At 41.2% G+C, this 12,887-nt stretch overlaps 1 protein-coding gene across 3 annotated transcripts in view; it reads right to left on the minus strand.

Moving 5' to 3' along the window:
* rhbdd3 (rhomboid domain containing 3) overlaps window positions 1-12,884 on the minus strand; it is an 83,287-nt gene extending 70,403 nt beyond the window's left edge. For all 3 annotated transcript variants that reach the window (XM_072247707.1, XM_072247704.1, XM_072247705.1), the window contains exon 1: window positions 12,389-12,884. In XM_072247707.1, the coding sequence (XP_072103808.1) occupies window positions 12,389-12,551 (163 nt within the window). In that variant the 5' untranslated portion in view covers window positions 12,552-12,884. The remainder of the gene's footprint in view (window positions 1-12,388) is intronic.
* Window positions 12,885-12,887: the final 3 nt, after the last annotated feature.

A 12,887-nucleotide genomic window follows, 5' to 3' on the forward strand; every position in this document is an offset into this window, starting at 1 on the left:
GTGTTGGAGTCGATCATTAAGGATGTAGTTTTGGGGTACTTGAAGGCACATGATAAAATAGGCCAAAGTCAGTATGAGTTCCTTAAGCTAAAATCTTGCCCAACAAATCTGTTGGAATTCTTTGAGGATAGACAAAGGAGAATCAGTGGATGTTGTGCACTTGGATTCTCAAGAAGCCTTTGACAAAGTGCCACACATTAGGCTGCTTAACAAGTTAAGAGCCAATGCAGGAAAGATACTAGCATAGATAAAGCATTGGTGTGATTGGCAGAAAGCAAAGAGTGGGAATAAAGGGAGCTTTTTCTGATTGGCTGCCAATGACGTGGTGTTCTGCAGGGGTCGGTGTTGGGATCGATTCGTCTTACATTGCATATCAAAGATTTGGATGATGGAATTGATGGCTTTGTGGCGAAGTTTGTGGACAATACGAAGATAGGTGGAGGGGCAGGTAGTGTTGAAGAAGCAGGGATGCTGCTGAAAGGCTTAGACGGAAGAGAAGAAAGGGCAAAAAAATGGCAGATGGAATACAGCGTCATGAAGTGTATGGTCATGCACTTTGGTAGAATGAATTAAAGCATAGATTATTTTCCAAATGGGGAGAAATTTCAAAACTCCGAGGTGCAGTGTCTTGGGAGTCCTAATGTAGGATTCCCTAAAGGTTAATTTGCAAGTTGAGTTGGTGGTGAGGACAGCAAATGCAATGTTAACATTCATCTCAAGAGGACTAGAATATAAAAGCAAGGATGTAATGCTGAGCTTTATAAGACACTGGTGAGGCCTCTCTTGAAGTATTGTGAACAGTTTCAGGCCCCTTATTTTAGAAAGGATGTGCTGGCTCTAGAGAGGGTTCAGAGAAGGTTCATGAAAATAATTCTAGGAATGAAAGACTTATTGTATGAGGAGCAATTGATGGATCTGGGCCTGTACTCATTGGAATTTAGAAGAATGGAGGGATCTCATTGAATGATGGAAAGCCTAGATAGAGTGATGCAATGGAGCAATCTCAGACCAGAGGGTCCAGCCTCAGAATATAGGGATGTCCATTTTGAACAAAGATGAGGAGGAATGTCTTCAGCCAGAACATGGTGAATCTGTGGAATTTGTGGCCACAGGCAGCTGTGGAGGCCAGACCATTGGGTGTATTTAAAGTGGATGTTGACAGTTTGTTGATTAGTCAGAACATGAATGGTTACGAGGAGAAGGCGGGAGAATGGGGTTGAGAGAGAAATGGATCCGCCATAATGAAATGACGGATCAGACTCAATGGGCCGAATGGCCTAATTCTGCTCCTATGCCTCATGGTCTTATTAGCAAAAACATCATGTTTAAACTGAAGAACAGCTACTGCAGATGGCTTCCACAGGAAAAAAAAACAGGCACTAACAGAAACTTTTTCCACAGGAAATACAGATTTTTTTTTCCTTAAATACCCAACCAGTATTCCCTTTCGGCTGCAATTCAGGGATTCTGAATATCTTACCCGAATCTCCTTTATTTTCCTCCTCTTCAAAAACACCGTAACACCATATGACATGGAAGCATAATTAGGCCATTCGGCCCATTGTGCCTGCTGCACCAGTCCATCATGGTGAATTTTATTAACCCTCTCAACCACATTCTCCTGCCTTCTCTCCTCAACCTCTGATGCTGTTAGTAATCAAGAACCTATCAACCTCCACTTTAAACATACCCAATGTCTTGGCCCACGCAGCTGTCTGTGATAAAAAAAAATCCAGAGATTCACCACCCTCTGGCTGAAGAAATGCCTCCTCATCTCTGTTTTAAAGGAACATCCTTCTATTCTGAGGCTGTGCTCTGTGGTCCTAGACTCCGTCACTGCAGGAAACATCCTCTCCACATCCCCACTATCTAGGCCTTTCAATATTCGATAGGTTTCAAGGAGATTGCCCCTCATTCTTCTAAGCTCCAGTGAGTACAGGCCCAGAGCCATCAATTGCTCCTCATACATTAATCCTTTCATTCTCGTGAACTTCCTCTAGACAGTTTGCTGAGAACAGTGACTTCCATATTCCCAACAAGGGGTGAAAAGGCAGGCTCAGTCAAGAAACTGATCCACTTACCTAGCCTATCCACTGAACATGCACACACCCAGTAACATGGACAGTAATCATGACCACCTCTGTGTACCACCCAAGGTCATCTCGGACCATCAGTCCAAGGTCAACTAGGTCAAAAGATTGAATCTGCAGCCTTCCTCCTGAAAAGAAATTTGTGTATGTTTCATATTTAATAGAGCTGCACTTCATTCTTTATTGAAATTTTTTAATTTTTTTCTTGTTATTTTGTTCTGAAAACTGCCTACTGGCAATTCACTAAATAATCTGTCAATTTTATGATATTTCAATATAAAGACTTCAGGGTATGTTTGTTGCATGACTGTTTCGAAAATGAAACAATACATCATAATGATCTATGTAAGTGCACAATAGACTTTGCATCACTTTCCCATATACTTAACAGTGTATCTACTGGATTTCCACATCATTGGTACAACCCAAACACATACATTAGGATAATTGTTTGAAAATCTAATGGAAGTTCATCAATATGCTCCACCCAAAATATATACTGTACATACAGCATATATTACTGATCACGGACACGCCTATCACAGTACTTTTTTTATTCCCTACTTCTGGCATTGTTATTCCAATAAATAATATCACATATAACCACTACTGACAAGTGAATCTTGCTTCTAACCTTTATTGGGATGCAGCGCAGAATAGGCCCTTCCAGCCACACCGCCCAGCAATCCCCCAATTTAATCTCAGCCTAATCACGGGGCAATTTATAATGACCAATTAACCTACTAACCAGTATGTCTTTGGACTGTGGGAGGAAACCCACGCAGTCACGGGGAGCACATACTCCTTTACAGGCAGCAGAGAGAATTGAACCCAGGTTGCCTATACTGTAAAGTATTGTGCTATCCACAACGTTCCTCTTGAACAACAAAGTCCTCTCAAGGGTGGCAGGGCAGAGATATGTCTCTACCGAAGTAGGTGTAAGGTACTCCTTATCTCTGCTCGCCTGCAGGGTCACCCTTGGGCAAGGTGTATCACTTATTTAGCCCCACTGATCAGGTTCATGTGAAGCCATGCTAGCAGGTGGTGGATGGTCGTATGAGCAGCCGGTACATATCGCAAGTCCTGGTTATGTGACCACTGACGGCAGACAGACAGTCTCTGAAGAGTATTGATAATGGCTGTGGTCGCCTGTCTAGGTTAATTCGCAGGTTGAGTCTGTGATGAGGGAGGCAGGTATGATGTTGCCATCTATTTCATGAGGACTAGAATATAAAAGCAAGGATGTAATGCTGAGACTTTATAAGGCACTGGTGATGCCTCACATGGAGTATTGTGAGCCGTTTCAGGCCTCTATCTTAGAAAGGATGTTCTGAAACTGGACAGCGTTCGTGAAAATGATTCCAGGATTGAATGGCTTGTCATTTGATGGCGCTGGTCCTGTATTCATTGGAATGAGGGCTGATCTCAATGAAACCTTTCGAATGGTGATATAGTGGATGTGAGACAGATGTGGAGAGGATGCTTCCTATGGTGGGAGTGTCTAGAACCAGAGGACACAGCTTCAGAATAGAGGGGCTTCCTTTTAGAACGGAGATGAGGAGGAAATTCTTCAGCCAGGGAGTGGTGAATTTGTTGAATTCTTTGCCACAGGCAGCTGTGGAGGCCAAGCCTTTATGTATATTCATGGCAGAGGTTGATAGATTCTTGATTGGTCAGGGTATGAAGGGATATGGCGAGAAGCCATGACAACATGGTGGAATAGACTCGATGGGCCAAATGGCCTAATTCTGCTCCTATATCTTATGGTCTTAAAAAGAAACTGCACATAAGGTGGCATTGGCAGAACAGTTTTGTAGAAAAATATGCTAAGAAGAATCATTTTCATGAAAAGACCACGATCGCCTATGTCAAACAACATGGCACATAACAAAGCCCATTCAGTCTCTTCGATCCACCCTGGCACTCAATTAAAAATCTGACCATTTTGTACTCCTATTTATCTAATCTGATTTTTCCACGTATTCTTCACCTAATAATATTTGTCCTTGAAAATCAAAAAAACTAGAAGATGCTGGAAATTTGATTACAGCACAGAAAAAGCTGGGAAATCTCAGCAATTTAGGCAGCATCAGTGAAAAGGAAAATAATCTTTTTTTTAAGCGTTTTTTCAGCCTCTTGTCAGAAATGGATAGGAAGATTTAGGAAGAGGTGCAAAGAGGTTTTCAGTAGGAGTGAAAACAGGGAGGGAAATGTAGAACAAAGGGAGTATCTGTGCTTAATGGGCACACTTATTAGCACATTAAACTACTAGGCCTATGTAACCAGTTGTTAATGGTAGGACTCGCCCATCAGATGAGACAGATAGCAGAATAAAAACAATACAATGCTCCCTCCTACATCATACATACACAGATACTCAAAGGCAACAAGAGAAGTTAATAAGGTGATTTAAACATGTGAAAAAAAATTTTTTATTGACTAAGGCAGAGAAAGTCAAAGCCAGATTATTGTTAGATCACTAGAACTATATGAGCAATAGTTAGATCACAATTTAAATACTGCATACAGTTCTAAGCATCACATTACAGAAAAAATGTAACTGTAATGGAGAAAGTACAGAAGAAATTTTTGAAAAAATTGCCAGAACTTTATAGCTACGAAAAGATTGGATGACTGAGGTATTAGTGGGGAGTTACTACAGGAATATAAAATTGAAAATAGTACATATAAAAGATATGTTTCCCAAGCAGAGGAATCAAAACTAGAGGTTATGAACTTAAAATATTTAATTTAGGAGAATAAGGAGTTTTCCCCCAACTCAGGGAGTTTACAGGTCTGGGACTCACTGCCTGAAAGGAGGCATTGCCACATAAATTCTGTTTGTGATAGATTTAAATCTGAGGTAGCTTCCTTGACACATATGTCCTGGTCTTGTCCTCTGCTAGGAAAATATTGGAAAGATATTTTTGATATTATTTCAGTAGTTCTGCGTATTGATTTACAACCTCACCCTATTACTGCAATTTTTGGACTACCATTGATAGACTCTAGTCGTTTATCCTTGTCAGTTTGTCATCTAATTGCATTTGTTACATTAATAGCCAGAAGATCTATTTTATTTAAATGGAAAGACTCTAACTCCCCCAACTACATTTCAATGGTTTTCCCAAACAATAGCATGCCTAAACTTGGAAAAAATTAGGAGTGGTACTATGGATCCTTCAGTTGAATTTGAAGAAACTTGGTGGCCATTTATTCAATATTTTCGTATGATGTAAGCTGACCCTTTCTGAATCCTTTGTAGTAACTTTTTTGTTCATGTATAGAGGAGCGGAGTTAAGGACAAATAATAATTTTAGCCGATGTAATATGACAGCCCAAGCTTTGTTTTTTTTCTTTAGTTTAGAGGGTTTTCTTTTTTTTTCCCCTTTATAAAATATCTTTTTCATGGTCAGTTACTTGAGATTGGGGGGCTAAACTATATTTGTTACATGGAATCTGTGCTTGTTCATGTTAACTGTTACTATTATAATCCCGATCTCTTTGTATCATCACTTTTATTTGTTATGTTTAATTTTGAAACTTAATAAAAAGATTGAAAAAGAAAGGAGTTAGAAACAAATAACATCATCCCATTTAAAATGTACTTGGATATCAACCTTTGGAGCCATGGCCTGTAAGGATAATGATACAGTACTGTTGTAATTAGGTTGGGTAGCTCTTTTCCAACTGCTTAGACAGAGTGGTTGAATGTCCTCTGTATTAAAATTTTCAAAGAATCTATTGTTAAAAATACTACAGCTTTTTTTTTGTCAAAATCCATTCCTAGCAAATAGGATTGAAAACTTTTGTTGGATATATTCTTAAAGATTTATCACATGACTTCCCAGTTCCAACCGCTGTGTCCAGTTAAGCGTCTCTTCTTTGGTTCGAATGTTTATTCCTTTCCGTAGATGCTGCCTAACCTGCTGAGTACCTCCAGCACATTGTGTGTGTTGCTCAAGATTTCAAGCATCTGCTGAATCAGTTGTGTTTACAATTTTGTTTTTCAGCCATTTCCTTTCAATTGAAAGGCAACACACTTGTACCTCTTCAAATTCAGAAAGTGATTTTCTCGCCACTGGGGACATTATGCACTTTGGTCAGTTGCTTTGATAAACACCATTCAATGAATAGCATTGCCCTGGGCAAATGATCCTGTCACTTTAATTCTGCATTTTACTCTAACCACTATGAACTCAGTCACCAGAAACCTAATAGAAAGAACATCAGTTACTCAGAGAGCAGTGCTAATACCTCACAGTTTCAGAGATCCAGGTTTGATCTGATCTTAGGTATTACTTTCACCAAGTATTTTCCTTTAGGTGCTCCTGCTCCTGTTTCCTCCCACACTCCAAAGATGTGCCCTTTGATAGTTTAACTGGTTATTGTAAACTGCCCCTAGTATAGGCCCGAGGGCAGGCTGTGCTGGTGGGAACAGAAGTTAATGGGGACATAAGAGATGGATGCTGCCTGACCTGTTGGACTCCTCCAGCACATTGTGTGTGTTGCTCTGGGTTTCCAGCACCTGCAGTACCTCGTGAGCATGATTGTGCCTTTTTCTTCTTTCACTTTTGGCAATGAACGGAATTGTCTTGGCTTAAGATCAGTGAGATGGTCTTCCACTCTGAGGTGAGGCATCTTTGCCTTGCCAGATTCCCATGCTTTCCTCCATATTTTACTGTGTTGCTGTTAACTTTTAAACTTCATTTGGAGTTGGGAGTGATAAAAAAACAAAGGGGATGATGGTGCAAGGAGGAAGGCAATGGTAAAGGTATAGAAGTTGAGTTCATGATAAAGGGTCTTGTCCTGAAGCGTTAACTGTTCCCATCCACGGATGCTGCCTCACCCTCTGGGGACAATCATACCCTTGTTTCCAAGATTGATAACAAATCATTAAAGTGTTAAGTGTAGCAACTTATTCCTAAATCTAGTCTAACTCCAAAATGAATTGTAATCTTTCCATTTTTGTAATTGATGGGCAATGGAAGAACTGGAACATACATCTTGCCGTTAATGATTTTTGTGCTCCTCCGAAAGAACAGGCACTCGTTAAGTTGGATTGGTTGGTGGGATTGCTTCAGGGGTCACCAATGCTGTTACATACCAATACTCCAGTTTACTACCTAGATGGCTAATGATCCATTTTGGCCAATTTGCCCCAAAATTTATTAGCCATTTTCGTTTCCAAAGATCATAATGTAAAGCATCTTAATGTATAACAACTTAATTCGATGCACCTAAACTGTGTGGCTATCCATCCAAAATTCTGTGACTGCCCAGCCAAACCTAAACATCCTTGTTTTCTACTTGACAGCAACAGCAGTGTTCTGATGAAACTATTGAACTAATAATCCAGAGCTCTAAATACACAATCCGAAGACATGAACCCCACTAACTAGGTAATTTAAATTCAGTAGAGACTTTAAATTATCTGGAGAATAATCCATAATGAAACAGAATGAAATAATTCTGAATGACGTAATCAAGAAAATGAGGTTGAGGATGTCAGAAACTGCAGATCTGACGCAAAAGAAAATCAATAATCAATGTTTCGAGTCAAATTCTTCATTGGTACATTCCATCAAGTAGATCAGGTTGTAGAAACCTAGAAAACCTACAATACAATACAGGCCCTTCGGCCCACAACGCTGTGCTGAGCATGTACTTACTTTAGAAATTACCTAGGGTTACCCATAGCCCTCTATTTTTCTAAGGTCCACGTACCTATCCCGGAGTCTCTTAAAAGACCCCGTTGTACCCACCTCCACCACCGTCACTGGCAGCCCATTCCACACACACATCACTCTCTTGTCTTATTTGTTGTTCTTCCATGTGCATTTTTATTATTTTATTGAGCTATTTAATGCCCTCATTCATGTGGTCTTTTATTCTCACATAAAAGCTTGGTGCATCACTTGGCAGCTTTAGCCCCGAATGTAAAAAAAACTATTCTTTAATAGATTGCAAATCTATTAAAGTTTCTGTGTAATGGCTGTTGTGCCTCTTAACTTTCTGGTCATCTCACTCGTGTTTTGTTCATTCCCCTTCCAGTATGGAGGAATTAGCATCATGGCAAGTACAGGTCTGTCAAGATGGTAGGCAAGTCTGTTATGAGGGTATAGAGTGAATGCAAGCAGGGTTTTTCTATTGAGGTTGGGTGGAACTACAACTAGAGGTGGTTAAGAGTGACAGGTGAAAAATTTGAGGGGAACATGAGGGGAAACTTTTTCACTCGGAGGGCCATGAGAGTGTGGTACAATCTGCCCACACGAGTGGTGCCTGTGAGCTTGATTGCAACACTTAAGAGAAGTTTGGTTAGGTACATGGATGGCAGAGGCAGGGAGGGCCATGGTCCCAGTGCAGGTCAATGGTAGCAGGTAGTTTAAATGGTTCAGCATAGACTAGATGGGCTGAAAGCCTACTTCTGTGCTGTATTTTTCTATTAATCTATAATCAAAGTCTTCAATAACTCATTTCAGGGAGGTAGCACCATCAATTTGCGGGAGACTCCCAGAACTTCCGGGAGAGGTGGGATGTCTGCAATAGCATAGCTCCTTAGCAGCTAGCCAGCTAGTTTAAAAAACGTTAGCTATGCTAATGAATGAATGACACCTGTTAAACTCACCTCAATATGTCTTTTATAGTCTTAACCCACCATGGGCACTGTTGCAAATAGTGCAGTGAGAAACACTGTCATTATTTTTGTCCCCTATTAGGCAGGGGTACACTTTAGTGTAGTCTGGGGTGACGTATGTTTTATATTTTCTTTTTTTGGAACACTCTGCCATGGTGCTCTCTCTCACGCGCTCGCTCTCTCTCTCGTGGTCGCTCTCTCGCTCTTGTTGTCTCTCTCACGCTCGCTCCCAGTCTCCCTCCGGGACATTGTATATAATTTGTGGGCATCAGGGAGCCACTATTAATATGCGGGAGACTCCCGGAACTTCCGGGAGAGGTGGGATGTCTGGGTAGAGGGAGCTCGTCAGCCTGGGAAGGCAATCCATCTAAGAGAGGAAAAACTCTTGATTTCAAACCTCCACTGCCTTACCCACTCATGGGAAAGGCTTCGGGAGTAAACTCGGAGGACAACTCCAGAGTTGGAGTCCCTTTCAACCTCGTTCTGGCAACTCCTGCGACGACACTGGTGCCAAGCTGTATCGGCCCTTGCCCTTCCCTTGGACAACATTGGTATCGTGGAGAGTGGAGACTTGCTGCATGGGCAACTGCCGGTCTTCCATACAACCTTGCCCAGGCCTGCGCGCTGGAGAGACTGAAGCAAGATTTTCCAGGCGCAGATCCATAGTCCCGTGAGATTAACGGATGCCACCACCAAACTAAACATAAAAGATTCTGCAAAAGCTGCAATTCTTGTGCAAGGGGAGGGGATGAACATTCTTTTCTCTAACTTCCTCCAACCCCTTTTCAATTTCCCATTCCGGTTCTCCTCTTAACCCTTTTCTGCCCATCACCCAGCCATCGCCTCCCTTTGGTGCCCCTCTTCTTTCCCTTTCTTCCATGCTCCACTTTCCTCTCCCTCTTCTTCAGCCCTTTACCTCTTATTTCACCCATCTTCCCCCTCACTTAGCTTCACCTATCACCTGTTAGCTTGCACTCCTTCCCCTCCCCCCTCTTATTCTGGCTTCTGCCCCCTTCATTTCCATTCCTGATGAAGGGTCTGGGCTGAAACATCGGCCATTTACTCCCCTCCATAGATGCTGCCTGATTTGCTGAGTTCCTCCAGCATTTTATGTGTGGCATATAGAAAGTGTCCTTACATACTGAAGACTTACAGCCTTTTTAACTGAGACAGTAATTCTAAAGCTGGTGATAAAACTACAAAAGATCCAGGGCTATAAGATCATAAATGGGGCACAATGCAAGGAGTTGCTTTTGAATGTCTGTCCTCTCACATAATGGAATCATTACAGTTGTCCATAGTTAAAATCAAAGGTTCACAATTGTTACCCTGGCAACCCATTGCTTAAAAAACTGCAGTAAAATGTTATCAATTGATCCACCAGTAAAGATACAAATAATTCTAATGCTATTTGCAATATGCACTTGGTAAATGTTAAGAGAATTGTTCTTCTTGTGTAAGTAAATATTCAGGTTTGTAATTCTCTTCCTTCACAACCTTGACTGCACTAATCCCCTAATCATCTTTGTCACTGCACTGGCCATCTCAACACTTATTAGTGGAATTGCTTCATTTAAGCTCATAATCTTGCTGGTTCTTGCTCCACAGTTTAAAACCTATTTATATAATGATCCATGTGTCTCTTTCTCCCCTAATCCTGCCATAAGCAGTGTTGAGGCACCTTGGTTGAGAACACTGTGGGTTCCAACTCCCTCATTAAACACACTCACTACTCACGTGAATGCACAATCTACAATTACTTGCTCTTTGGTTTATTGGAGACCTTTAGGATACTGATCTGGCAAAGCCCCGTTAGAAAAATTTCACTTCACATATGTTACCAACTGGATAAGCATCCCTCCCTTCTTCATAGTTTCACCCTGTGGTAGCTTACTCCAATGATCATCCTTGTCTGACACACTGTCTTTCCTAATTTTCTTCCTTTCAGGTGCAAGGTCCAGAAATCCCTCTCTAAATCCTTCCATTTCCCTTTCCTCTAACTTCTGGTATCAAATCCTGCCCAATAACACTTCTACAAAGCATAGAGTTGGTGTAGGGATGAGGAGAACTTATACAAACTTTTTAAATTTTCTTATATGATTTATGTTTTTTGTGATGTTGCGTATAAGATGCTATGTGCTTGTAATGCTATTGCAAGTAATTTTTTTCATTGCATCTGTACACATGACAAGAAACTGAATCCATTCATGTAAAAGCCACTATGTCAATTGGTTTTCTACAGCAAAACACCTTTCTAAACATGTGAGCAAAACAGAATCAAACTAGCAAGAAAATTATGAAAGAGGGCCTGAATCTTATTTTTTTTTCCTCTGGAAAGTACAAAAATAGCAAAAAGAAGTTTTTTTTTTAAAAGAGAGCTAGGGCAGCTGAGCAGAAACCTTTGTCATTAATGATAGTTCCAGGTGTGCAGGAGGAACTGTACAGGGTGATTAATATAGGTTTTAGATTCATTGTCCCCTTCAAATTCAAAATAATAGGATGCTCAGAAACACATCTGAAAATAGCAAGGTTGAAAATTCACTTTTGTGCTGAGAAAGTCCTCCGTTGTTTGACGTTAACTTGATTTTAACAAAAGTGAGCTTATTGCATAAACAAGGAAATTTGACTGGCCAAAGCCATTTCAAAAACACTTCTGATAGGCATTGAAAATCAAAGGTGGGCTGGAAATTTGAAATAAAAACAGAACTCAGCAGGTTGGACAGCATTTTTGAATAAAGAAAATTATTTAATATCTTAGGTCAATGGCCTTCTATCAGAATAATGACTTGAAGTACTGCCCTCTCACTTCATAGATGCTGCCTGATTTGCTGAGTATTTTCAGTATTTTGTTTTTACTTTTAAAATGCAGGTTATGTGGTTAAATAAATTAACACCCATTGGACTTCTTTATGCCTAAATGTATTGCTATAATTGTCAATATAATGAAAGAACTGGAGTTGAACTGTCCCAATCTTCAGTTTTTCATGTAGTATATAAGCAAACATATTGGTTACCCATTTTCTGAATATTTTGTTATGGCTAAGGAATAAACTTTTGCAGCTCTACTTTGGAAAATATCTCACTTTTCTACACTACATACTTCATCCATAAGTATAGACCTCCTACAACGTAGTAACCACTCAGTATATAGCACATAGCTAGTTTTCAGTGGACTACAAGCACATACAAGCTGCCATTCAAACTACTACTTAATTTGATGGTTAAAAAAAAAAGTGCAAAGTTCTTCAGGTCACCTCGTGAGTTCTGGGACGCAAGATTCAACTGGGATTTTGTTTACTTTGGAGAAAGCAACCCTCTTTCTACTGTTAAAAACAAACTGTGTCTGCCTTAAACAACAACGCACATCAGAAAATTAAAAGGCTAAAGATAAAAAGGCCTCGGCAGGTGTTGTGGTTTTACATTTCCAGACATCGGATCCATTAGAAATGCATTCATTAGACTACTTTGTAATTTGCTTTTAAATCCCGCCCCAGTTTTTAATACAGGTGGGAGAAGTACTGAATGAGTTTAATGTTTGTAAGGTAAAAAGCATCTTTTAATTCCAAGATGCTGCCTCTGTCGCTGTCCTGCGAATCTGAACTGAACTCGGAGAGAAATATCCCCGTTTTAACTCTCAAGCGGCTGAGGCCTAGCTACTTACCCTGGCACCGGCTGAGCACCGGGCCGGCACTCAAAGAAAAGGCCTCCTCAGCCCCGGTGAGCCAAGACAACACGATGAGGGAGATGAAGGCCGCGTTTGCGACCAGCAGCCTGGCCGCTCCATACCTCAGCCGCCAGCGGCCACCCCGTCCCAACAGCGGCATCTCCAGAGTGAGGCCCCAGCGTCCGTTTCACCGAGAGCTGCCCCGGGTCCGACAGCAACCCAAGAGCGGGCGGCTACTGCGGGGAAGCATCAGTGTAACCCGCCCGGTGATGGCGGACCGTTTAAAAACACATGGTTGCTAACACTACTCGTTGGGGAGGTGTGTGGGGTGGAAGAATGTGAGAAAGGGAGTCTTTTATTGTAGGTTTATTTCAAGCCAGCGCACAGAGGAGGAAATGTCCGCGCCAAGTCGCCAACTTTCAGAGGACGAAATGGCCGCGCGTTGCTATCGGTAGCCGGAACCATAAACACGGCCCCGGCTTCCCTCCATTGTTCC

Source organism: Mobula birostris, chromosome 31 (genome assembly GCF_030028105.1).
Source record: "Mobula birostris isolate sMobBir1 chromosome 31, sMobBir1.hap1, whole genome shotgun sequence".
NCBI classification, from domain to species: domain Eukaryota; kingdom Metazoa; phylum Chordata; class Chondrichthyes; order Myliobatiformes; family Myliobatidae; genus Mobula; species Mobula birostris.